Source organism: Miniopterus natalensis, chromosome 6, assembly GCF_054644295.1.
Source record: "Miniopterus natalensis isolate mMinNat1 chromosome 6, mMinNat1.hap1, whole genome shotgun sequence".
Taxonomy (NCBI): Eukaryota; Metazoa; Chordata; class Mammalia; order Chiroptera; family Miniopteridae; genus Miniopterus; species Miniopterus natalensis.
The window spans coordinates 91650330-91676271 of record NC_142086.1 but is presented as its reverse complement, the minus strand read 5'-3'; the positions used below and the strand labels follow the sequence as shown (position 1 = coordinate 91676271).

The following is a 25942-nucleotide window of genomic DNA, read 5'->3' as shown; positions in this document are numbered from 1 at the left end:
CACGTGTTGTCTCAGCCGTCACGGCCACCCTGACGAAAGCCTTCTAACTACTTCCCGTGGGACTTAGAATTAAAACCAGGCTGTGCCAGGGCCTCTAAGGCCGGCAGGATCGCGCCTGTCCCTGTTTCTTGTGCTACTTCTTTCCACTGGGCACACCCAGCTCCTTTCCTCCTCCACTCTCTCCACCAGTGTCCCTCTGCCTGGACCGCTGCCCTCCTGCCTGAGCGTGGGTGACTCCTCCTGGTCATTCTGGTCGCCGATTAAATCCCTCCTCCCAGAGAGAGCTTCCTTGACAGCTCTGTCTAAAGACCCCCGAATGCCTGGTCCACATCACTCTGTCCCTATCATAACACCTAAAACGCCCTGAAAATTTTCATGTTACTTTTTAAAAAATCCCTCTACCAGCTGCGTTGGTGTTGCTCAGCAATTGAACATCAACCTGTGATCCAGGACATCGCAGTTTGATTCCCGGTCAGGGCACATGCCTGAGTTTCGGGCTTGATCCGCAATGGGGGTGTGCAGGAGGCAGCTGATCAATCACTGTCTCATCATCAATGTTTCTCTCTCTCTCTGTCTCCCTTCCTTGCTCTGAAATCAATAAAATATTTTAAAAATAATAAAATAAAAATAATAGAAATGTTTAAAAAATCTCTCTACCAATAGGAATGTAATCTTCCTGAGAATTTGGATCAAACATATATTTTAAAAATATAGCTTTATTGATTTTTAGAGAGATGAAGGGAGAGGGAGAGAGAGAAACATCGATGAGAGTCATTGATCGGCTGCCTCCCGCACGCCCCCAGTGGGGATCGAGCCCGAAACCTGGGTATGTGCCCTGACCAGGAATCGAACCACCATCTCCTGGATCCTAGGTCAGTGCTCAACCGCTGAGCCATGCCAGCTGGGCAAAGATATTCTTTATCATTATGTTTCCAGCTCTGAAAACAGTTCTTGGCACATGGTAGGTGTTCAATAAATGAAGAATTCTGAATTTTGGATCACGAAGCTGAAGCACAGAGAGGTTAGGATATCTGTCTCAGGATGCACAGCTCCTAAGACTTATGCAGGATTTATGCAGGCTTGAGTTCAAAGCCCATTTTCTAACCACTATGCCCTAAGACACTAAGAGATTTCTTTACATCAAACCTGGACTCATGAAAAGATTATAATGAAAACTAAACTTAGCTGCCTAGGAGGAGGGTTCTGGTTTTGCTTTAACCTCCTAAGTTAACTGAGTGGGTAAGAGCTTCCTTATTGAGTTATTATGCATTAAATGGTGCCCATATTTTTCAAAAGTGCTGAATTCCGGCTGCAATCAGGAGAGAGCAGAGCTGTGAAAATATTCCACATGTTCCAATAGCTTTGGTAAAAATAGATGCTTTAATTTTTCCAGCAGTTTAACTGTGAAGAGTGAAGCTTAAATAGACAGTTTACTGTTCTACTTATTCTCGATTAAGGAGTTTAAATGTGACCATGAGAAACAGCAACTAATAAATCCTGTCCCTTTCTGTCGTGCTCTCCTCCAAGTGTTGATTTAAAACATAGGATCTGTATTTAGCAAAGAGGAAAAGGCTTGGGGCTTGCAACACTTCTTCACATTTTGAATTATGTATAAGGAATAAAATGTAATTTCTGAGTTCTTCCAAGTTCCTTCTCAGAAGCTCTTTTTACGTTATTTCACACCCTGCAAAGTTTAATTTAACTGTGCTAGTTTTATTTGATAGGTTAAAAGGAATTAAATTGGTTTTTAAAAAGTATGCTGCAAATAATAAAAATGATAATAGCAAATAAATCCCGTAACGCTAATGCTGCATTTCTTGAGTTGACAGAAGCCCAGTTTTACTATCATTACAGGCAGTCTTAGCCTGCAACTGACCAATTTATGAAGTGAGTTTAGGTGACACAGGGAAAAGTGAGTGTGAGTGTGAATGTGTAACTGCGTGAGTGTGTGTATATGTGTTTGAGTGTGCGTGTGTGTATACATGTGTGTTTGTGTCAAGAAGGCAGGGACAGTCCAGCTTTTGTGGTCCTGCTTTCTCTGATCTCATGATGAGAACTTTCCTTTGTTTTGCACTTTGGAAATCCTGGGGTGTGACCGTCCCAGTGAGTTAGCTTCCTTTTTGCGCAACAGAAGGCCAAGGCGGCTGGTGCTGGGGGTCTGTGACTGGGTCTCCCAGAGGTGCTGCTCATCCCCAAATCAGGAAACTGGGGAGAAGGCTGGGCTCCTGGATCCCAAGTTGGGCCTCACAGTTGTTTTTCCCCATAAAAATACTGTTCTATGTTGCTGTTTGGTAGAGTAGAAACAATGTTAGTACTAGTCTCTCAGCTACGTTACGGGTGAAAGGGTATTTGCTTATTTGCAAACTTGCCCAGGAATAAATGAGAAGGTGTCCAGTTCTAAACAACCAGCATGTAAACGGCCTCTGGGGAGGTTGCTGTTCTTAAGTTGGGGGCTGCTTATCATGATGTGCGTGACACTAGCATGAGGTTGTGGTTGGTGATGTTTGCGGTCCTACTATCCTTGACCTTGTCTGCGAGGCTGGCTGAGAAGCGCAATCGAACTATTAACCTCACAAAGTCATTGCATAGAATTAAGCAGCACCCATCTCGAAGTTGAATTTGACCTTGTGGCTTCTGTGTTTATACAGGATTTATAAAAAAGAAATAGGTGTGTCTCAGTTCTTCAAAGTGAAAGAAAAAAGACTGAAAGGAAGGCAGGGGGTGGGGAGGCAGGAGGGACAAGGGGAGAGGGGAGAGAAGAAGGGTCTCCCTGACCTGAAAACAGCTCCACAGTTTTGAGCCTGTTTCCCTGCTTTTAGTTTCGTCGTTGCTGGGTGCAGGGTGACAGCCGCCGGCGCTGGCCTGAGCTGTAAGTCGCTCACCCACAGCTGCCTTCACCGAGCTTATTTTTCTTTTAGAATGTCACCAAGGAGCCTGCAGGGGGCGCACTTTCCTTAATTTCCGTCTTCCCAAACACCGGAGAGGACAGTTTTTTACGAGTAAAAACTCTTCTCTCAGAGGAGGAGAGGGCGGGGCAGCACAACCTTCTCCTTTCCTCTGTTGAACGTTCCAAAACGGAGCATTTAAAAGGCACAGGGAATGCAGTTCTTGTAGATTTCTGCTGGCAGAAAAGTCAGTCTCGACGACTTTTCTTTAGGTGGAGCTAGAGTCGGCCAGCCTGTGTCCGCCCTCGTGAACTGAGGCTTTTCAGCTTGTCCCACCCTTGGGATCCCTTTTCCTCACTCATGTGCGTGTGTGTCTTCCCCTCCTTCAATAACAGCTTTGTCTAACAGAAATATAACACAAGCTACATGTGCAATTTCAAAGTATTTAGTAGTCAACATTAAAAAAGTAAACAGAACAGGTAAAATTAATTTTAAAATATATTTTATTTACTCCAATTTATCAAATTTTCATCATTTTAACATAAATCCAATCGAAAAACAATAATGAAATATTTTACATTCCGCTTTTGGTACAAAGTCTCCTGAGTCTGGTGCGTATTTCACCCTACAGCACAAAAGCCCGCATTTCAAGGACCAAACAGCCCCAGAGACCAGTGGCTCTGAGCTGGAGCACAGCCCTATTCTCTCGGCTCCCCTGTCCCTAACTACTCCAGCAGACATCAGTGTGTTACCAAGCGGTGCTATGTATGCAGGGACCCTTATGTCTTCTCTGCTAATCTGGGTCATGCAGGGACCCTGAGAAGCGACATGTGCTCTGTCACCGTCACTGTCATCAGATCTCTCCGTCTTACAGGAAAAACTAAAACCCAAACCTGAGGCCAAGGGAGGCTGAGTGGTTTCTCCGTTAAGCTTCCAAGACTGGAACCTGGGCCTTCTGACTCCAGCCCTCGTGCTCTTCTCTCTGCGTAGAAATGTTTCTAGATTTAAACTCCCTTCCACAGGGCCATTAACGATCCTCTCTAAAGAGGAGGCAAGAGGTTTCAAGTTCTTCTTGGATCAAAAAAGAACTGACATCAAAAGGCTCGTTTGGGGTCATTTGTCTCATCCTGACTTTGATTTGGCCCCGATCTATAGTTAGCATCTCAGTTTTAGGATCTGCAATGAACTCGGCCTCTTCGGAGGACCATCCAAAGGTCAGAGAGTTGGCTGCTGGTAGCTGGATGGTCACTCAGAGGCCAGAGTCTATCTCTGTGCCTCGGAAATCCCCAGCTCACCTCTGGATGAGCATGGCACCCACGCCCTGGAAGGCGGGGTCGGGGGGCGGCGGCCCTGTGATGGTCTGGTGTCCTCACTCATACACTTTCTCATCAGGAGCTGCAGATTATTAACATTTTTTTCTTTTTTAGAGAGAGCGAGAGGTAGAAACATCAGTGATGAGAAACATGGATCAGCTGCAGCCTCACGACCCCTGCTGGGGATCGAGCCTGCAACCCCGGCATGTGCCCTGACCGGGAATCGAACCCCGACCTCCTGGTTCATAGGTCGATGCTCAACCACTGAGCCACACCAGCCGGGCAGAGGCTGCGGTTTAGAGGAGAAAGGCTAGTCCTGAGTTTAATTGCGCTATTTTTTCACTTCTCTGACTTAAGTACAAATCCCCCTGGGATTTTTGACTAAGGCTCATGATAACTATCACAAAGTTTTTATTCCCAAGTTAGAGCTCAGGCCCGCAGCTGTGGGTAGTCTCACTCCAACTTGGATAGACAGCACATTTCCATCATTGAACACTAACGGCTTGGAACCTGGTTGTCCCACAGTGAGTAGCAGGTATTTTCCTTCACCCACAGTCTCCCTGAGCCGGGTGCTGTGCATAGAGATGTCCTGGTAGAGAAGCGTCTGGGGCTCCAAGCGGCAGGCATGGCTGTGATCTGAACACTCAGCGTCTGGTTCAACAGGTCTGGGCTGGGCAGGGGCGTCTGCATTTCCGAGAATCTCCCAGGCGATGTCCATGCTGCTGGTCCAGGGACCACACTCTGGGGGAGTTAGGCTGAAGTTTCCAGAAACTGACGATTTCATCATGAGAATTGGAACAAATACACAGAGGCACATGGAACAATGACAGTGACCGAGGGTGGTGCTGGCTGTTTCTAAGGTTTAAAAGTGAGGTGAATGGGGGATAAACGGTGATGGGAGACTTGACTTGGGGTGGTGAACACAGCACAATACACGGATGGTGTGTTATGGAATTGTATCCCTGAAACCTGCATAATTTTATTAACCAGTGTCACCCCAAGAAATTCAATAAAAAGGAAAAAATAACTTTTTAAAAAAAAATTAAAAATGAGGTAGGTGGTTTTAGAACATGGTGCTCAACCCTAGGTGCCCCTGAACAGTTTATTATTTCTGCATGGAAGCACGTTTTTGGAATTAGGCATTTGGAGCAAGGAGGGAGCTGGATTAAGGTGGAAACATCCCAGACCTGGCCTAGTAACTGGGTTCTGAGCTGTGGGATCGCAGGGAACTCACTGTCCACCAGCTCGGAGATGAAAACACAGTTTAACAGTAATTTGACAATACTCACAGATTTGCTGTCAGTTTCAAAAGACAAAACACCGTTTATTTACTGTTCATTCAAAATCTTCATTGGATGCCTACTTTGTCCTCTGGGCCCAGCACTGCTCTGGGTGCTGGGGATGCACCAGTGGGGAGGAGGGAGAGTCCGACCCCGTGGAGCTGGGGTCTGCCCGTGAAGACAGCACCAGGGGCAACGGCATAGTGCACAGGGCGTCATGGGAGGCCACAGCCTGTGCGTTACCTCCATCTGTGGTCAGGAAGGACCTTCCTAAGAAAGTGGTTTCTGCTGAGACTGAAGGCAAGGGCTCCAGGTGGAGGCCTATGTCCAGAGCTAGCGATGAAAGAGCTCAGTGACCAGAGAGAGTGTCCAAGTTACCTGGAGAGTGGCTCTTGTGAGCCTGGGAGGGTCAATGTCCGAAAGCACATTCGGTTACGGAGCCCGACTCATGGAGCTCACGTGTGGAAGGCAAACGCATGGCTGCTGGAGGTCGGTGAGCGCCAGGCCCAGGGGGGAGAGGTGGGATCCTAGGTCTGTCTATGCTCCTCTGTCCTCCACTCTGCCCTGCCCGCTGGTCTCCCTCTCACCTGTTTCCCACAGATTCCTCACGTGGCTGGAAATGGGGCATCGCTAGACGCAGCTCAATGAGGTCACCTCTTCTTCAGGATTCGTGTGAAATCCCAGACAGAAATCTGACTGCATCAGGTACCTGTCTAGTCCACTGATGGTGGCTGGGGGTGGGGGGAATACTGTGATTGATGTTCCCCCAAAATCACAGGTGGGGGCAAGGGATCTTTCTTTAGGGAGAAAACAGTTGCTATTAAAAAAAAAAAAAAAAAGGGGGGAGCGAAGGAGCCAAATGACGCAGGACAGAGCCAAAAACAGACCCTGCAGGTGTCCAGAGGCATGGGAGGGGTGTGTGCCCCACAGAGAGACCTTAGACTTTCCCTCAGTGCAGCTCAGGTGTCACGCTTGGTTTGCTGGGTGCACATGGACTATACGGTACCAGCAGATACCTGGGGCTCACCTGAGGGAAATAAGAGGAAGGAAGAAAATAAAGGGCCTTTATAAATTGAAAAAACTACTGCACACAAATTATGAGCTAGAACAAAAAGTTTATTTTCAGTTTAAGATCGCCGCTGCCCTTCCCTTAAGTCGACCTTGAGGTGCCTGCCAAGGATGCTGGTGCATGACAACTTCAGCTCTTGGACTAAAAGACTCATCACCGGTGTGTGTAGGTCACAGGATTCCTCCTGCATCCTTTCAAATCAGTCATTTCTCCTGTAGGCATTATGTCAAGAAACAGGATGTGTAGTTGCCACAGCCATCAATTTACCATTAGGCAGGAAAGCAATATTCAACTTAATTAAAACATGCAAGGATATAATTTATGAGCTGCACTGAGGGAAAGTCTAAGGTCTCTCTGTGGTGCACACACCCCTCCCACGCCTCTAGACACATCCCATATAATTTATGGGATGTTTACAATTGGTCAAAATGGGTTACCCGTTAATGATATAATATTGGGATTAATAGGAGTAGAAGAGTCTTGCTCAGTTTGTTCGTTAATTCTCACCTGAGGGTATTTTTTCCATTGCTTTTCAGAGAGAGTGGAAGGGAGAGACACATCGATTGGTTGCCTCCCGCATATGCCCCAACGGGGGCCAGGGATGGAGCCTGCAACTGAGGTCTGAGCCCTCAGGCTGGAATGGAACCCAGGACCCTTACAATCCTCAGGCCAATGCTCTAACCACTGAACAAAACTGGCCATGTTTTAGCTCAGTCAACAGAAACTGGTTGAGAGTTAAGACTGGACGAGATCAACCCCTGGCCGGTGTGGCTCCATAGCTAGAGCACGGTGACTATAGGTAACAAGACTGTGCTGTATGTTTGAAAGTTGCTAGCAGAGTAGACGTTAACAGTTCTCATCACAAGGAAAATAATTGTAACAGTTGGTGATAGATGCTGACCAGACATTGTGGGGATCACTTCAGGATGTGTACAGACAATGAATCGTTACATGTACATCCGACACTGACATAATGTTATATCTCAGTTACACCTGAATTAAAAAGCAGATTTCCCCCCTCACATTTCCTCTGTCCTTTCAGAAACGCCTCCAGGTCTCCTGTTGCCAAGAGCAATGGTCTCCATTTAAACTATTGCTGTCCCAGCAGAAACCCCTTTGCCCACTTTTCAATGCATCCACCCCCCGCCTCGCTGTCCACGTGGGGAGGTGTCCAGCCGCTGATCAGCAAGGAGACCTGCACCTGTGGGTGGGCTGCAGACGAGCATGTGAGAGCCTCTGCCCGAGGGAGGCTCACGTGGACTAGAAAAGCCCTCTGGGGACTTGGAACCACACATGGGAAAGGCCTGCGTGACGAGGGCAAGATGTATGGCCGTCCCTACTGACAGCTCCAGGCAGCACCACCCAGGGTTCGCTGGGACCCCAGTGGCTCTCGGCACCTTCTCTCCCCAGGTGGGGAGGTGGCATTCTCAGCAGCGTCCCTCACGCAGCCTTTCGGGGTGCTCCGCCTAACTGCTCCCACCAGGTACAGGCAACAGGTATTATTTTTTAATATATCTTTATTGTTGAAAGTGTACTGTAGGAGCTCCAACCCAGGGAGCACCACGCTGTTCTTCGCTAGTCTGAAAGAACCATGCAGGGGACCCGAGGGAAAAGACAGCCTTTATTACATACATAGTGGGGCAGATCAGACGGCGAAAGGCCGGTCAGGTGTGTCTCAGTGCCAGGCCAGGCCAGGGTTGAGCTAGTGGTTATCTAGCAGCTAGCAGGGGGTGGGGAGGGAGCAGTGCTGGGTACAGTCTGCAGGCCAAAGTCAGAGCCCAGTGGAGCTTGTTAGCCGTACTGACGTGGGAAACACTTGGGTCTGAGCTGCTCTGCTCCTCGTGGCCACTGGCCAGGCAGACACCTTTCCACTGACTGGGAGGGGAAATTGGGCCATATCCTCGCTTGACACTAAGAAGTATTACAGACGTCCCCTTTTTTCCGTCCCCCCCCCCCCCCCCCCCGGCCTCCTCCGCACTGTCTGTGGCCACGGCTATGCTTACTCTGCGTCAGCAGTTTGCTAGTGTTTGACTAACCAGTTCTCCTCAACTCTGGGTCCCAGGGAAGGACCACACCCAGGGGCTGCAGAGCCATGGGCATATTTCTCACCCAGAGAAGCACTGTTTCCGGAACACAAGGGAAGGAGCCCTCAGCAGCCCCTGTATGGTTTCCACTCAGGTCTCCAGCCCCAGCCATGGGGAAACTGTCCCTGATGAGCTTTTGCCCCGACCCTGATCTTTGCTTTGTGTCTCTGGCACCCCACGGGAAGTGGATTTCATGGGTAAGGGAGGCCTGTCTCTGATCAGTCCCAATCCTCCTACAGGTGTCCTCTCTTCTCCCTGCCTCCCCCACCCTTCCTCACCCTCCTTCAGCCTCCCCCACCCCATGCTGACCCTTAACGTTCGGAGGGCCAGGTGCTGTGCTTCACTCCGCTCTCGCCCTGGCTCCTGCTAGTGAGCTCCTTTGGCTCTGAGATACTTTCCTGCTTAGCTGCCGAGTCCCACCTGTAAACTATAACCCCAGCGAAATCCCAGTGACCTGAAGGGATCCCTGAGGAGGGGTCAAGTCCTTCACCTGGAGGAGACGTGGGAAGGGGAGGGGATTCCAGGTGGTGGGAACAAGCAGCCCCTGCAGGAGCGGGGCCCTGAAGACTGCCGTGCTTGGGGAGGACCTAGAACAACACCTGCAGAGCTCTGCTTCCACAGCTCATTTGGGAAGTTCAGTGAAGGGTTGGAGGCAGGGGTGGTGACCTTTGAGAGTGCTCATGATGACCTCACTGCGCAGAATGGAGGGGCAACCTGCCCAGAGCTGCCCATGCGACGTGCCCTCGCCTGGAGCAAGAGGGAGGTTTGTTTCAGGGGAGGCCAGGACATCCTACCCCTAAATATTGAAGATAGCTCTTAAAATAGGCCCTGGGCAGCCCTTGCCTCTCAGCCTTTCCTCCCACACCTGGGGTTCCCGACCCTCCCTGTCCTCTCATCACCCCTGGCCCCAGTGTCTAGGATCGAGCCAGACGGGGCTGCAGGTAACTCCTGTGAGGTCCTCACACAAGGGAGAGAAGGCAGCTTCCTGTGGGTGGTCAGGTGGGGCCAGCCTCAGGCTCCTCTGTGAGCACCAGGAGGTCCTTCTCCAGGCTGGGGGAGCTTAGCCATGGGGTCAGGGCTTGGAGGGCAGAGCGGAGCTGGGTTGGCCCCCCCACTCCCCGCCCGAGGCCTCACACAAATACCATCTGCACGACACCAGGCAGCCCTGGACCATGGCCTGTAGCTGGAGAGTCCAGAATCTCAAATCCTGGAATTGAAACACCACGGCTACCAGCTCCCCTCTGGCCTGATGACTCAACTCTGACCCGTGGGCGAGGGCTCTGTGCCCTGGACCAGCTCCTGCCTTGTTCTGGTTCTGAGACCCTGGTCCTTCCTGTGGCCAGTCTGTTGGAGGCATCTTCCGCCTTGCTGTCAGTCCCCGCGCCACCCGGAGGCCTCTCTCTGCTATCCGTCCTCTGAGTACAGGACCCCCTGGCTCTGACCAGTCCTACCCGGGCTGTGGCTTGTTGCTGGAGAAAGGAGGCCTGTTGGGCTTTCGGGCTGAAGGCTAGGAGGAGGTGCCTGGCGTTCACAGACGGGGATGTGATAAATTCTGCTTACAGAAAACTAGCCTGATCTGGGGGGGTGAGATCCCAGGACTAGAAGGGAACAGCATAGAAACTGCAGACAGCCTAAGCAAAAGCGATTTCCTCTTCTGTGGCTACTCTGTTCAGCTAGGACAATGGTCTAAGCTAATTACAGAAATCCCATTTTCTCTCAGTGCTGAGGGTAGGCATGTGACCCAGTTCTGGGAAGTCTGCTGAGGGGTTTTGGGAATGACTTCCTCCCGCACCACCCCTACCTACCTACCTACCTACCTTTGGAAGGTGTCATGTGGGTGGGGTGGGGTGTGGAGCTGCAGCAGCCGTCTTGAGGCTGTGAGGACAGCAGGGACACTAATAAGCCCTGACTTTATCGAGCTGCTAAGTGGACCAGTCCTGCTTCTGGACTTGTTCTGTGAGGATAATTGTCCACCGGTTAAGACATCTTTATTGAGTATTCTGTTAATGGCTAATGAAATGTCTTAACTGACATGGAAACTCTTATTTGCCAGGCACTGTGCTAGATTTTCATAGTAATGTAACTACTCCGTGCAGCATGAATTGCCGTTGTCTCTTCTTTTGGATATGAGTAAACTGAAGTTCAGAAACGTAGAGCATTTTGTCCAAAGTTGCAGGAACATCTTGGTACCTATGTTTTAGTTAAGGCGACACACCCACTATTACCTTAGATAGAAGGCAAGGATGGAAAAGGGGTGGGCAGAGACGGGGGACAGGTGCTTCTCTCCACAGGGGATTTGACCTTGGACTCGGCCCTCAGGAAATCTTGACTTTTTTTTAGGGTTTGACCCTCAGCTGATGCAAGCCTGTTATTTCTGTTCCCCCACTGCATAGGGCAGCTCGCGGTTTTCGCATCTATAAAAGGCAGCGAGCAGAGCGCCTTTGATGTGTCCCTTCTGTGACATTGCCGTGGCCGCCAACTTGGTCATCCCACGATGGGCCTCTGGGCCCACTCCTAAAAGCTCTAATTTGGGGAGCAGAGCTGAAACAGCCCCAGAGGGATCTTGCTTGCTTGTCATTTAAATAGCTGAGCCCCTGCCACGACCATTTCAAACCTCTCATCTTTCAGTTAGCTAAGCAGTTCTTTTTTCAAATCTGGCTTGTTTGTGAATGCAAAACCTCCTTTACTTTATCCGCTGCAATGTGGTCTCTATAAAAAGCACCGGCTGCAGGAGGAGAGAGTGGAACCAATGTTCTGTTAATAAACGACCTCAGCTGGAACTGCAGAACCAGCTGGGCACGAGCATGTGGTTCCCACATCTCCTGGTGGGTGCGGAGGTGTGCAGTGGGGGGTCCTGGCAAGAGAGTGAACTGCCCTTTGTCTCAGTTTCTGCATCTGTAAAATGGGAGTGATGACAGTTGTAACCTCACAGACAGGACTAGTTACAACGTATGCAGAGCCCCTTGTTCAGATCTCAGTGAACTGAAAATGCTGGGCCCCTTGTTCCAGTTTTGAGATGACAACACCAGCATGTTGATCCAAGTGTGGGGTCCTCCTGAGCAGGGGCCTCTGCGCCAGGGCCCAGGACACTGGCCCTGGTCACAGGGCTGTTAGGAGTAAGTGGATTCTTGTATTTAAAGTGCTTAGCATATTTCCTGGCACATCCAGGTGGATGTTAGTGGAATCTGAAAAAGAGACAAGTGATCTGGGGACCAAAGAGACCACGGCCAGCTCAGGGAGCACAGGGAGCTGGTGGGAAGCAAGGTGTGGGCTCTGTCCGTGGCCCCGCACGTTGTTTACCTGAATCCACGCTACACGCTCTCCAGGGAAGGCCTCTCATCCAGTCATTGCCTCCGGATGCTTTTGGTGCTCCCTGCACTGCAGGAGGCAGTGGCCCTACCTCCTGAGCTTTGAGTTCTGCAGCTTATTCTGTACGATGCTGCAGACCCTGGGCCAGGCCTCGGCGCACACTGAGCTCGTCACGGGGTGGGCCACGGGGTTCTTTCCTTATTAATCCATATGGGTTTAGAAGAACCAAGTAATGACAATTGGGGTCTGGTCACGAGAACATGAACAAAACTTACAAGAGTAAATTATTTTTCAGAAGATAAATGTAAATATAAATGATGCACAAGTTTCCTCAGGAGTCCAACCAGGGGGTGACAGGTGGTTTGAAATCTTCTGGCCTGGCAGGTGTGGCTCAGCGGTTGAGCACCGACCCTGCACCAGGAGGTCACGGTTCGATTCCCTCCCGGTCGGGGCGCATGCCCGGGTCACGAGCTCCATCCCCAGTAGGGGGCGTCCAGGAGGCAGCTGGCTGATGTTGATTTTTCTGTCATCGATGTTTCTACGTCCCTCCCTCTCTAAAATCGGTAAAAACATTTTTTAAAAAAAACTCCTAGTTTTAGTATTAGCAATACAATCACACGTGCCCCAATCCCTTGTCACTGTCTTCAGGCACAACCAGGAAGCCCTACTTGAAGTTACTCTACCTTTTGTTCTTAACGTGCACTTAAAGATCATTGAAAACATCTCAGATCAATGACAGGTAAAATTTTCTTGAAATCTTTGAAGAACTTAAACAGAGTGCAAAATAATCTGTCTATATTTTCATTACTCTTCATTTACTTTCGTTCTTGGTAAAAAGGGAATGTCGCTCTCCTTCATTGTGAATTTCAGAATCTAAATTTGGAAAAAGAATTCTAAAGCCATACTAATTAGGCTCTGCAGAGTTCTTTAAAAATTTGAATATATAAATAATTTTAGCACTCAAAGTATGAATTAGCTTGTAGTTAGTCCAGAGGGCTTTTTAAAGTAGTCAGCTTTTTTTTCATGTTCAGGAACATCTTCCTGATAAATAACTTCCATTTTCATGGAACTCAGGCCATAAAGGGTACTCGGCATCGACATGTCTAATTCAAATTACTTGGCTTAATTTGGCAAACTGTGAAGTGCTCTGATTCCCATCTTGGCCACATTCACCCTGAGTAAGGCCTTTTGCTGGTCAACGAAGTGTTGGTGAGCTCTGTCCTAATTGTTGGTGGCTTTAATATATTCTCACATCTCCAAAGGAGACACTCTCCTGTCCTCTGGGTTTTTCTGCTGTAGGAAATGTTTCTATTCGTAGCCTCTTCTAGGAAACCTTCCTTCCCATTTAGCTGGAGCCCTGATGGGAAGCCAGCCCTCCTCTGATGGAGCTAACGCCCTATTTCTGTACCTCATTTGAGAGGCCGGCAGCCACTCATTTGTGGTTGATACTGTAATTTCTAAAATGTATTTTTAAGAAGGGGACGGACGTATCAGGCTCCTTTTTAGTCCGAATGCGATCACTGCTCAGGCACACACAGAACTGTCATCGACACGCCGTCTGAGCCAGGCAGGTCCTGCGCAGTGAGGGTGTGGGAGCTAAAAGGGGGCACCAACAGGTGTCTTCCGAGGCCGCGGAGGTCGGTCATTTTTGTGTCCACACCAGCGGGCGACACCCCACTTCTAAATGTGGCGCATTCCCGGGCTTTCAGGAAGAGGTCCCTCGGGTGATTCTGTGCCACTATTTTGGGATGTGATGGCTTAATTTGAAAAATGCTTTGATGGACAAACACGATCTCATCCTAGTCACTTTTCTGAATGTCCTTGGATTTCAGTGTCACCGGGGACGGAACAGGTTCTGTTTGGGCATGAAATGCCCAATGCCTACGAGGCTTTGGCGTAAAGTCCGGGGGGGGGGGGGGGGGTGACCCTTCAGCGGGAGGAGGAGGAGGGATTGTCTTCATTCTGTTCTTTCCTTGCCGGTTGCTGTAAAATGTATTTTTGGCTTATTACAAACCAGTGGACTCTCTACTGAATCAAAACTAGGGAAGGGGTCTTCAGGATAATTATTTTTTCATTTTGGGGCTGCTCCACCCCCTAAAATGAAAGGATTTGGAATTCGACAGGACTCTGGAGAGCATCCGCTTGAAATCTCTGCTAAACCACTCGGGCCATTCGTGGAACTGGAGGCCTCGTTCTTGCATTTTGTCACAGAAGGGTGACTTGCTAAGCGATATCCCAGCCCCCACTTTTGACCCAACCTCTGATAACATTGACTCTGTGGAAACTAATAAGCAAAGAGAAGCTTGAGGTGGTAATTTGATCAGTTAAATGCCACCACCATCCCCAACAACAAGCTCCTGTAGCAGTGCTGAGAAGTCCCAAATCTGGAGAAAGTTCTGGAGAATTTGTCAGGCATGTTGTTTTATATGTTTATAGAATCACTGCATGAGCATGGTGAAGGGATGCAGTCCATGGGTTGGGTGGTAGATCGAGGGGGAGAGAGAACGCAAAGCTGGAAATCTCTGGGATAAAAAGTCAAAGGGAGACTTGTGCTTGTGTCACCTGGGCAGGTGTGTTTCACGTGCACAGTGTACAGGGACCTGCGAGTAAAAGGTCCCAGTGCCAGGGGTATTTGTCTTTGGAGGTCCTGAGAAGGGGTCTTCTCACAGCTTACATATATTATTCTCTCTGCAGTGGACAGGGCTTTGTCAAGGTAAACATCGATCCATTCTACAGGCCTTAGGACTGAACTTCCCACCATAACCCACTCAGTTTGGAATTATTTTAATGATCAAATGTCCTGTGTGGCTACTTTACAGTGTTGACGTTGCTGAACTGCCAGGGCAGCCTCCTTTCTGTTCACCAGCAATTTCCGAGTTGGTTGGATGCTGCAACGCTTCGTGACATTGGACTTTGTGACACTTTGGGGGTGGTGACTGCACCCACTGGGTCACCTCTGTTGCCTCCCACAATGAGCTGTGAGATCAGACTCAGCATTTCTTTCCATGCTCAAAATACACGGTTCTGAAAGCATCGGAGAGCGATGTGGATTTTACTGTTTCCTAGGGAGCTGGGGGGGGGGGGGGGGGGTGAGCAGAAAAACTTAGACTGTCCCGTGGGCTTGCACATTGCTCTCCCCACTCCTGGTCCCCTGTCCTGCCTTTCTTCCTCTTACGCAGCTTTACAAACGCCTTTATGTTCTGGAGCTGCTCAGCTCCAGCCTGAAGAGTTCGTGCCCTGGGAAGGAGAACACAGCCCGTGGCAGACACCGAGCGGGCGTGTTCGGCAAGCACGCTGTTTAGGACGGGGGCACCTCACTTCATTCAGTCAAACCTGTGGCTTTTTGGCTACTGAGTCGCTGCCTTGGCAGAAGCCAGGATTGAGGCAAATTTGAGAAACGCTGGCCTGGAACAAACTCAGTCTTCCAAAATGTTTATTGAATTGATGAAATCACATTTGCTGTGACCACAGTCTGTCCCACGAGCTGCTGAGGATATTAGCGGCCGTAACTCGGAGCAAGTCTAGAGTTCATTCTCTGAAAGCTCCTTGAATACTATAAAAATCACTTTCTACATAATAGTAAAAATACATTTACTTCTGAAAAGGTAAAATAAGTAACAGATGTTGCTGCCTGGTAATGTTTTGATGTGACATAATCCTTATTGGACTGAATTACTATAATTTTATTGAATTTTTAAAATACAATATGGCTATTTGGGGTTACAGTTCTGGAAAGAAATTCCACTTGGGGTTCAGGTTTGTTACTTTCTTGGAAAAGTTTAGCTAAAGAGCCAGGAAATACATGGCTGCTCCTATGGGAATAGAACTAGGGAATATTCATTATTATTTGAAAATCTTAAATTTATGTGGTCAGACTTGGAAAGAACACATTTAGCTTATTTAGATGTATTCTTTTAGTTTCTTGTCGTGGTCAAATTGTCCTTTAATGAGATCTTTTCCTTTGTAGCTCTTCACCAACTGGGCCTCTGCCACACCATGGTGATGTCATCCCTGATGTCACGAGGATGCCGCGTGGACACACAGCCTGCACCCTGGGCAGCCCCGGCATCCTGTCCTGATGCTGGAGAACCCCTGGGTAAAGCTCTATGCAAATCTGTGAGGTGGTGGACAGTATCATACAGATGATCATTTCCATTGTGTTCAGTGTGGAGCTGCCCCTTTCTACCTCTGGGCGGTTCCCCAAGGGCTTTGGTGGTCAGGGCGGAGAAGGGAGGTGCCACCTCATTCCGGGTCTTTTTATTCCGAGGGGTCAGTTTCATTGGAATCCAGATGCTTCCAGTCACTCGTTACTGTGGCAATGCCAACATCACCCCCCTACCCCACTTTTCTGAAGTCGGACCCGGAGCTGACTGGGGGCCATGCAGGTGTGGAACCCACCTCCCCATCAGCAAACAAAAGATACACAATTTCGATTTCCGCAGGGTTGGTCACAAAGGCGCCGGGGCCAGATGAACCTGGATGGGAGACCATTGGAGAAAGTTACACCTTTGTCTGCCCCAAGCCGAGAGCCAAGAGCTAGACTTACTGTTAACGAAACAATCCTGTCAGATCTCTCACGCAGACGGCACCTGCTGCAGCTGAAACAGCAGGAGCCTGAGCGCAAGTTGTCTGAGTCTCAGTTTGCTCATCTGTCCCGTGGGGAAGATGATACAGACCATGATTATTTTATAGGGTCTTCAGGAGAATGCAGGAGAAACTGAATGAGACTCTTCAATACGTTGTATGTGTCATGTGAGGTGACAGTAACTATAAAATAACGTTGTCGTAACAGCAATGATTCCTGGACAGATCTGCAGTTAGAAACGTAAGGTTTGTATGCGGATGCTCTAAGGATCTGAATCTTCCTACTGCCCACGTTTGTACCATGAATTAGCCTTCCATTCATTAGGTCAAGGAAAGCTGCTGAGTCCTCTTATTTTAACATCTGTGGAAGCATTTTTAGGCTTACAGGTTAAAAAAATGAGTGAAAAACCTCAGTTTCCATATATTCCCTCCCCCATAACTTCTCCCTGTATTAACATCTTGCATTAGTGTGATACATTTGTTACACTTGCTACAAATTCCGTAGTTTACGTTAGGGTTTGCTCCTGGTTTTGTACATTCTATGGGTTTTGATAAATGTGGAGTGACATGTGTCCACCACTGTAGTATCACACAGAGTAGCTCCACTGCCTGAAAGTGCCCTGCACTGTGCCTACCCATCCCTCTGTCCCTCTCCCTGGACTCCTGGCAACCCCTGAGCTTTTCCTGTCTCCATAAATTTGTCTTTTCCAGAATGTTATATGGTTGATATTGGCTTCTTCCAGTTAATAATACACATGTAAGTTTCTTCCATGTTTGTGGCTTGAGAGCTCATTTTTCATTGCTGAATAATATTCCATTGCCTGGACGGACCGCAGTTAATGTACCCATCACCTGCTGAAGTCCATCTTGGCTGCCTCCAGGTTCTGGCCACTATGAATAAAGCTGCCATAGGGCTTTGTGTGCACCTACGTCTCCAGCTCCTCGGGTGAACAGCCAGGAGCAAGGCTGCTGGGTCGTGTGGTCGCAGCGCGTTTAGTCGTGTGAGAACCGCACGCTGCGGAGCCGGCACCCTCGCTTCCCACCCGCGTGGATGGCGCACCTGCTGCTCCGCGTCCGCCCAGCAGGGGGCGGTGTCGGCACTCGGGGCTGCCGCGTTCTGACAGGTGCGTCTCCTGGTCTGACCCAGTCAGCTGGGGACACAGGTGTTCACGGCCTTCCCCCGCTTGCAGGCGTCTGTACAGCTCCTTCTGTGAGCTGTCGGATCTTTTGCCCATTTTATAACTGGGTTGTGTGTTTTCCTATTGTTGCGTTTTAACAGTTCTTTCCCTACTTTGGACCCCAGCCCTTTATCTGTCACGCATCCTGCAGAGGCTTTCTCCCAGTTTGCGTTCTTTTAATGCTTGTTTATCTTTAATTATTTAACCTCATCGTCACTGTCCAATTATTTTATTTTATTTTTAAAAATATCTTTATTGATTTCAGAGAGAGGAAAGGAGAGGGAGAGAAAGAGATAGAAACATCAATGATGAGAGAGGCATTGATCGGCTGCCTCCTGCACGCCCCCTACTGGGGATCAAGCCCGCAACCCGGGCATGTGCCCTGACGGGGAATCGAACCCCGATTGCCTGGATCCGAGGTGGACGCTCAACCACTGAGCCACGCCTGGCTGGGCGCTGTCCAATTATTTTAAAGCACGCTCCACATTTCAGGTTACAGCTGCTAAGAGGCCCACAGTCCTAACACCCTCACCTCGGCCGTCGCTGGCATCTGCAGATGGGACCAAGTCATAAGCCCGTCGGTGCCCAACCTCAAGCCTCACGTTCTTAGCGGGGATCCTGGCTGCTGTCATCGAGCGTCGCTGTGGCCCGTGGGCTTGGCCGGGCGTCTGAGCTGACCAGCGGCGTTTCTGCTGACTGGGTCACACTGTGTTTGCCAGTTTGGTGGAACAGTCAGACACGGATTGGGTCACGCTGAAGACATTCCTGTCGTGTGAAGCAAGCCTGTTTGTATTTTAGGTTTGCCAGGACTAATGAATTAAAACATTTGGACTCTCGGCAACCCGCTGTTTATCAATGCCTCTGACAGGAGGAGGGCTTCTCCGCTCCGGCTTTTTCTAGAAGCATGACAACATCCCGGCTGTCGGAGAGGCGAGGACGGGAGCGGGTGGCAGCGGGAAGCGGAACAGGAGGCCCGTGGGACGAGGCCTGGGGACAGCAGGTAGCAGCGCCGCCGGGCAGCTGTCGCTGCTGCTCAGACCGCCAGTGGCTGCAGTGCGGCAGGTGCAGCCGGCTCAGTCCCTGTGGCACAAAGGCGACGGGCGGCCCGGCGGCGCTGGCCCTGGATCACAGGAGGGCGCACACCCCACCGAGTGAGGTAAGGAGCAGGTGCGGCCGCCGGCCTGCCGCGGGCACCCGCGCCCGACCGGCCCTGCCCCAGCCAGAGCAGGGGTGGGGAGGCGGGCTGCTGTGGGGCGCTGTGGGCGACACCGTGGGCCCCAGGCCCCCGACGTGGCCTGTCGCCCTTCTGAGGCGCACAGATGTCTCCGCGGGGAGCAGCTCTGCCCGGCCTGCGTCGGTCACCACCCTCCCGTCTCCGGGGACCCCGCAGACCCCGAGCAGATGGCCACTCCTGCCTCGCTTCCGGGGGAGGAAAGCGCAGGGAGAGGAGCCGGCCTCGCATCCTTGGGTGTTTCGATGACGTGGTTTGCTGGTTGTGCGTGAGTGACTGTAAGACCTTTCCTTCCAGGTACAACGCTCGGGATTTTTAGGGTTGGTTTTGTTAGATTTGAGACAACCTGCTCTGCTCCCCAGGGCCAGGTGCCTCACAAGACGCTGGGCTCTAAGCAGACGAGGCTGCACAGAGATGGGCAACCTGGTCAAGAAGCACTGATTTTTATATCACCCCTTTCTGAAGGTGGATGTTTCCGTTACTGCTCTTTTCTAGCGGGTGCCCTGGGGCTCCTCGCTGTTTGTAGTGGGAAACGGATGCAGCAAACACCATCTGCACCATGTGATAAACACTTGCTGTTTCACCCCAAAGCTAAACTAGGTGTTTAACACAAGCCTGTTTTCTTTCCACACACTGGGTGAGATGGTTCCATATATACTATATCTAAATATACACGTACATATATATGCACTCGCTTCGGGTCTATAAATAATTGTAAAAACAAAATCCAGTGTTCTGGACACTATTTTTAGATGGAGAGAAGTTATGGGAAAGAGTCAGGGACCTTCTTGTGAGAAAATGTCCTGCTGAAGCGGTTCCCAGAATCCCGCTCGGGATGGATAAAAGATTATTTATATTCTGCCGTTTCAGAGACATTTTCCTTAAAATATCCTTCAGAATTTTGGGTTTACTGTCTACATGAGAAGGAAAGTAGAGAGTTTAGGGGAAACATGACTAAAAATAGAGAAGTTAAATATATGTATTTAAATAACAAAGATATATTTATAACAATATCTTTTCCTAGTGCCAGTGAACAAAAATGATCATATATCTTGGTTTAAATGTATTTGGGCTAAATTCTCTTATTATAACAACAAAAAAATGTGTGTTTTGCCCACCCAAACCCATCTTACCTGTAGGACATTTCCCCATTCATTCTGCCCTAGTTTATTAATTAAATGATAATTTAATAGATGAGGTGGAATATCAATAGGATGTTTTCAAGTTTTGTCTTTTGCTTGTATCATGCATGGTTTAGACGTGCTGCCTTAGAGATGCTGACAGTCGCAGGGAGTGGGTCAGATATTTAAATCACATAATGTTCATAACATGTTTGTGGGATATTTTAAAATAGTCTTTGGTACTTTTCAAATGCTTCCACAACACTCATTCTTCACCACCCCCCAGATCAATAATTCACATTTAACTTAGACTTCTGAGCATGGGAAGCCAGTCTAGTCTGATGTGAAGCCATCTGCTGCCCTGTGAAGAGGTCTTCATCCCCTCAATTAAAAATAAAACGTAAGGCCTTGAAGGGCCAGGCTGGGGCTGGTCAGTGCGAAGGGCGATAAACAACAGATCTTGTATGTTTCATTCTAGGTGTCCAAAAGCAATATTTCTATAAGTCAGAAAAAGGGTTTTAAACGGGACCGGTGAACTCTTGGGATGTGGGGAAGGAAAGCTAGTTACCCGGAGTATCTTTAAAATAAGAAAGCAACGTTTAACAGCACCGCCCTCTAATTTCCAAGGGCCCTGAGTGTTGCAGAGACGACGTTGGGTGGTGACGATGCCCCTCTTGTCGTTACAGCTGGAAGACCCAGGGGAAGGCCGAGGCTGCGGTGCCCACATGATCAGCACAGCCAGGGTGCCTGCGGACCGGCCGGTGCGCATTGCCTTCAGCCTTGACCATGCCCCAGGTGCGTGAGGAGGGGAGGGGCCGCCCCAGGTGTTCTAGGTGCGTGAAGGGCATGCGCCTGGCTGCCGCCACGGGGCGGCTTTGATCGTGCCCATGCAGGTGCTTCCAGGAGCGCCCCTGCCGCAGCTTCCCCGTCGCTCGTTCTTTCCTCATCTCGCCCCGTGTGTTGCTCTTTTTCTCCTTCCCTGTTTACCTTTCTTTTATTTAAAAATTCCTGGGCTGGCCCTGGCTGGTGTGGTGCAGTGGTTAGAGCGTCACCGTGCACCCAGGTGTCGAGGGCTCAGTTCCCGGTCAAGGGCACGTACCTGGGCTGCAGGTCGATCCCACGTGCAGGAGGCAACCTATCGACGTCTCTCTCCCCCTCCCTCCCTGCCGCTCTCTCTAAAATTCAGTGGAAAAAATATCCTCGTGTAAGGATGAACGAAAAATTAAAATTCATGGGCTTTAACAATTTCCAACAATAGCAAAGTAGGTCATTGTTAAGCCTCCATGCGGAAATGGTTATTGAGGGCTGGCAGTTGGTCGGGGTTATAAAAATATCGCTGTCTCCGTTCCAGCAGCACTTCATGAAGCCTGAGCTCCTGGGCTGGGCTCTGGCCGCTGCTCCTGCACATCCGACCGGGCGCAGAGGTGCGCGGACAGGTGAGGCGGCTCGTCTCCAAGAAGTGAGGTCTGGGGTGAGGCTGCCGTGCCCAGAGCCCTGCCTCAGGCTCCCCGCATTGATCCTGTAACACTGAATTGCAGTGCCTTTGACGGGGGCCTCGGGCTGGGTGGTCGCGGCGGTGACAGAGGGAAGGCTTGGATCTTCCGCGCGGTCGGCCGTCGCCTCGGCCCCTGTCACCTGTCAGCGTCGCATACGTAATGTGTATAAGATACAATGCTGCTTAGCCCTTGAGTCTTCTGAGGACTGATTTTCTGTCTGTCACCTGCCTGTCACCTGCCTACACGTCATCTACCTTTCCTTCCCACCGTGCCCATGTAGAGGTAAAGCTTTAACAAGCCATGACTGAGGAGAGACAGGTTCATCCCCAAATAATGCCAGGTAAGGACTGGGCTTGGGGAAGTCTGAGTGACACAGGCAGTTCTGGCTTAGCTTTCCCGGTGATTCTGGCGGTTTCCGGGACTGTGTGGCCCCCAGCAGACGGTGGTCCTGGAACAGGGGAGGTGAAGCCTCAGCTCGTCACCACCTGGTCTTTCCATGGCCTGCTTGTGTGTCCGCCCACCCATCCCCACGTCCCTGTGTCCCCTTGAAAGCCAGGGGTGAGGGGAAATCCTCCCGATAGGCAGACCAGTCCATGGCAGCGTAGAAACGACAGCCAGCAATAACTGCGGTTGTCTTTTGCATCAGGCACTCGTATATGAAAGCATTAATAGTCCCAATTTGCGGAGGTCCAGAGACCACATTATTAGTGAGTCGTGGAGCCACAATTTAAACCCAGGCCCCTAGACTGACAGTCTGACCTCCCTCCACTATTTCACGCTGCTCCTCTAATTGGAAAACTCGGGGGGGGGCGGGGTACGAGAGCCCTACACGTCCTGCTCAATTTATCTGCAAACCTAAAGCTGCTCTAAAAAAAAAGACTATTAATTAAAAACAGACAAAAAACAAAAGGACAAGCCCCTTCCATCTTTATGCATTTTGTAAATGCAAGGCTTTGAGGGACACTCAGTGTTGAGTGGCCAGGTCAGTGCGTAGACGCATGGAACCCCAAGTCCAGGGAGAAAGAAGACGTAGCATTTTCTTTCTGTTCATGTCCCCTGTACGCAGAACAAGTCCTGTTAAACTCAACAGCCTTACAAAGAAAAATTCAGCCCATCAGGCTGAATTCCAGGAATATTATTGTATCATAATTTAGGAAAAGACAAATAAGTGTACTTTTCCACATCTTTACTTCAGTGGAGTTTCACTTAAGCACAGAGGAAAGCCGGGGGTAACTCTCGATCTTGGGCTGCACGAGCAGGTTTCCTGGATGCCCGAGACGAATGGAGACCTCGTCATTGACTTGCCACCACCTGCAAGCTCTCCGGGCCCTGCCTGGGAGTCTGCATGTTTTTATCAGTCACTGTAGATTGATTTGTGTCCCTTTCAAATGATGCAAGAATGCCCGCGCGTGAAAAAAATACTGGTATCATAGCTTCAAATAGGGGTGGTCATTTATTTCAAGTGATTCCTGTCCTTGATGGGTTGGGAGCCATTTTCATATGACCAGTGTGTCCCCGTATCTCTAGAAAGGGCACCTAACTCGAGAACCCCAGGCAGGAGCTGGTGTCTCTCAACCTTTCTTAAAATAATCATCTGAGAGCACTCGTCGGAAACACGCGTCCCACGCCCAGATGGAAGCCTGGGAGGCTGCGCTTTGCCTGGGCAGGGGCTGCGAGTGCAGAAGGGTGCTTCCCACATATCTGAGGACACTCCCTGCAAATTCTTGAGTCAGGGGCATGTGGAGTGTCACGCTGAGCAGCTCTGCCATCCTCACGCTGTGCGTGCCTTTCGAATTCCGGTGCATGTGGCATACAAACCCCACATTCAGGGGAAACACCCCAGACTTTCACAGGAAACGGGACAACCAAGGTGGGCTTTTTGTTATTAAATCTCATCCGAGGATACTTTTTCCATTGATTTTTTAAAGAGTGGAAGGGGGGGGGAGATAAACATGAGGGAGACACATTGATTGGTTGCCTCCAGCATGTGCCCTGACCGGGGCCAGGGGTCCAGCCTGCAACCCAGGTGCATGCCCTTGTCCAGAATCGAACCCACAACCCTTCAGTCCTTGGGCCGATGCTCCAACCACTGAGCCAAACCAGCCAGGGCCATCGTGGCCTTTTAGGGAGTAATTTCATAGCCTTGAATCTATGGTCGAGGAATCAGCAGAGTCCACGAGAACAGGACTAATTTTTGCCTGTGAATGTCGACTCCTTAATTTCTTATGAGCCTAATACAGTGCTCACTCCCCCATTTGTGTTAGGGCTTTATTTTTTGGCATGTTTCTCTGTGAGGACTTGGGATGAAGGTTGAGAACACAGGGCTCCAGCGTCAGCAGGCATGGTTTCTACACCCATTTCCTTCCATCTCTATTTGTGTGATCTTGGCTAAGTCACTACACGTTGCTGAGCTACAGTTTCCCATAAGCTGTGAGAATCCAGTGACACTCCACAGGTAAAGCATGTACCATAGTGCTTGACACAAATGAAGTCCCCAGCTGGTCCCTGTATCCTGCCTACACCTCACACTTCTATTCGATGTCAACGTGGAGTCTATGGCACTAGTGACCAGCAGTAATTTAGGGACTAGTTTTCCAGCTGGTGGGCTGTGGGTGTCCCTGCTTCTTATCAGTGGTCTGACCTTTATTTAGTTTCTATGCTCCCAGACTGCCCAAGGTGGGTGAGATGCACAAAAGGGGATACGGCATAACTCTCCCTGTGGGTCACAAGGCAGAGAGATTTGGGGGAATCTGATGTGCAGAGTGGAGGCAGCAGCTTCTGGGAAGATGTGGTCAACTTGGGTGTGAAGGCAGGTGGAGTATTGGAAGGTGTTGCAGGAAAGGTGCCATTTCTGGGTACCAGGTGCAAAAGAGGGAGCTACTCATCTCTCTTTTTAAATAAGTTTTTATTGATTTCAGAGAGAGGAAGGAAGAGAGAGAAACACCAACCGGCTGCCTCCTGCATGCCCCTTACTGGGGATCAAGCCCAAAACTCAGGCATGTGCCCTGATGGGGAATCAAACCAGTGACCTCGTGGTTCATGGGTTGACGCTCAACCGCTGAGCCACACTGGCCAGGCTGACCCTGTGTTTAAAGCTTTCAATACACAGTGACAACCATAGAGAAAATCCCTCGTGGTTGGGGTGGGAGAGGGATCCCCTGTATTTACACCCTTTACAGAGCAGAGAGCTGGGCACCATAGTATAAACTTAACTGTCAAATACTATGAAATCAGTAATACATATGTACAACCACCTTGGCTCCCTGGTATCAGATGAAGACTCTATGAAGAACAACTGGATTTATTGGTTGGAATCTGCTGCTTAAAGCTCTAAAGAAAGGCCAGAAAGGAAGTGAATGTTTATCGAGTACTTAGGTGCCTTGAGTTGTATCATTTTGTCAATTTAGTCCTGGCAGCAACTCAGAGGGGAGACATTACTGTACCCATTTTACAGATGTGGACCATCGGCTAAGGGAAGTTGAGTACTTTGCCTCAAATGGCAATTAATAGCATTTAAAAGGGATTCAAAGCCAGGCCCCTGGGCTGTCTTTCCTTTCTTACCCACTTGGAGTAGGGTCCATGTTACAAAAGAGAAGCTGAGTGTTCCAGCAAGTGTCCCCGACGGTCATGGGGCGCGATGGAGGAAGGGGAGTTCTGATATATTTTATAGAGCAGGAGGGAGGGAAAGTGGAGGTGAATTTTATTTGGTGGTAAATATACTTCCAAGAGGCTCTTTTTGAAGCAGATATTTCTGGGCGAGTATGTTATGAGCTAAATAAGTAAAAAAATTCTTACAAAGGGATAAATCAATATGAAGGCTACAATAATGGTGACCAGATGACTGTTTCTAAGAAACGTAAAACCAGCCCTCAAACTAGATCGGATCTCTCTGTGTGGAGGATACCTCAGTCTGTGTGATGAATGACCTGTTGGCCTGATAGTTTTAAGTTCTGGTTGAGGTAACATGGTGATTAATATCAATTATAAATAACTGACTACCTGCCAGGTGTCATACCAAGTCTATCTGTATTCATACCTCTATCCACATTTTTATCTATATCTATACATTTAATCTTAAGGGCTCTGAACATCTAATGTGTATTAAAGAATTCACATCTCTCATGCTTAATACACGGGAAACAAAGTTTAAAAAGCTTTTGATGTGTTTCAAAGTGATAGGATGCTCTAATGAGAAGCTGGGCATCCAGAGCTTTTAAAAAGTTGTTTGATATATTAACGTGGGTTGACAGCCTTATTTTATTTCTATAAATAAAACATGACTCTCAATTTAGATTTAAAATGAAAGTGCTCAAAGTCCTTTCATGCATAAGTTAAAACATTTGGACAATATTTCATACAGGAAGTGTTTGCTTTGATAGGAAAGTAAAAGAA

At 49.3% G+C, this 25942-nt stretch overlaps 1 protein-coding gene across 2 annotated transcripts in view; it reads left to right on the top strand.

The window, feature by feature from the left end:
• Positions 1-4048: 4048 nt before the first annotated feature.
• The window catches only part of MAP3K7CL (MAP3K7 C-terminal like), a 43166-nt gene continuing 21272 nt past the window's right edge, over positions 4049-25942 (top strand). Inside the window, exon 1 of one of the 2 annotated variants that reach the window (XM_087818039.1) lies at positions 4049-4174. In XM_087818039.1, coding sequence (XP_087674165.1) covers positions 4067-4174 — 108 coding nt within the window. In that variant the 5' untranslated portion in view covers positions 4049-4066. Of the gene's footprint in view, positions 4175-20734; positions 20850-25942 lie in introns of those variants that run through there. The other variant, XM_087818040.1, reaches the window with a different exon arrangement.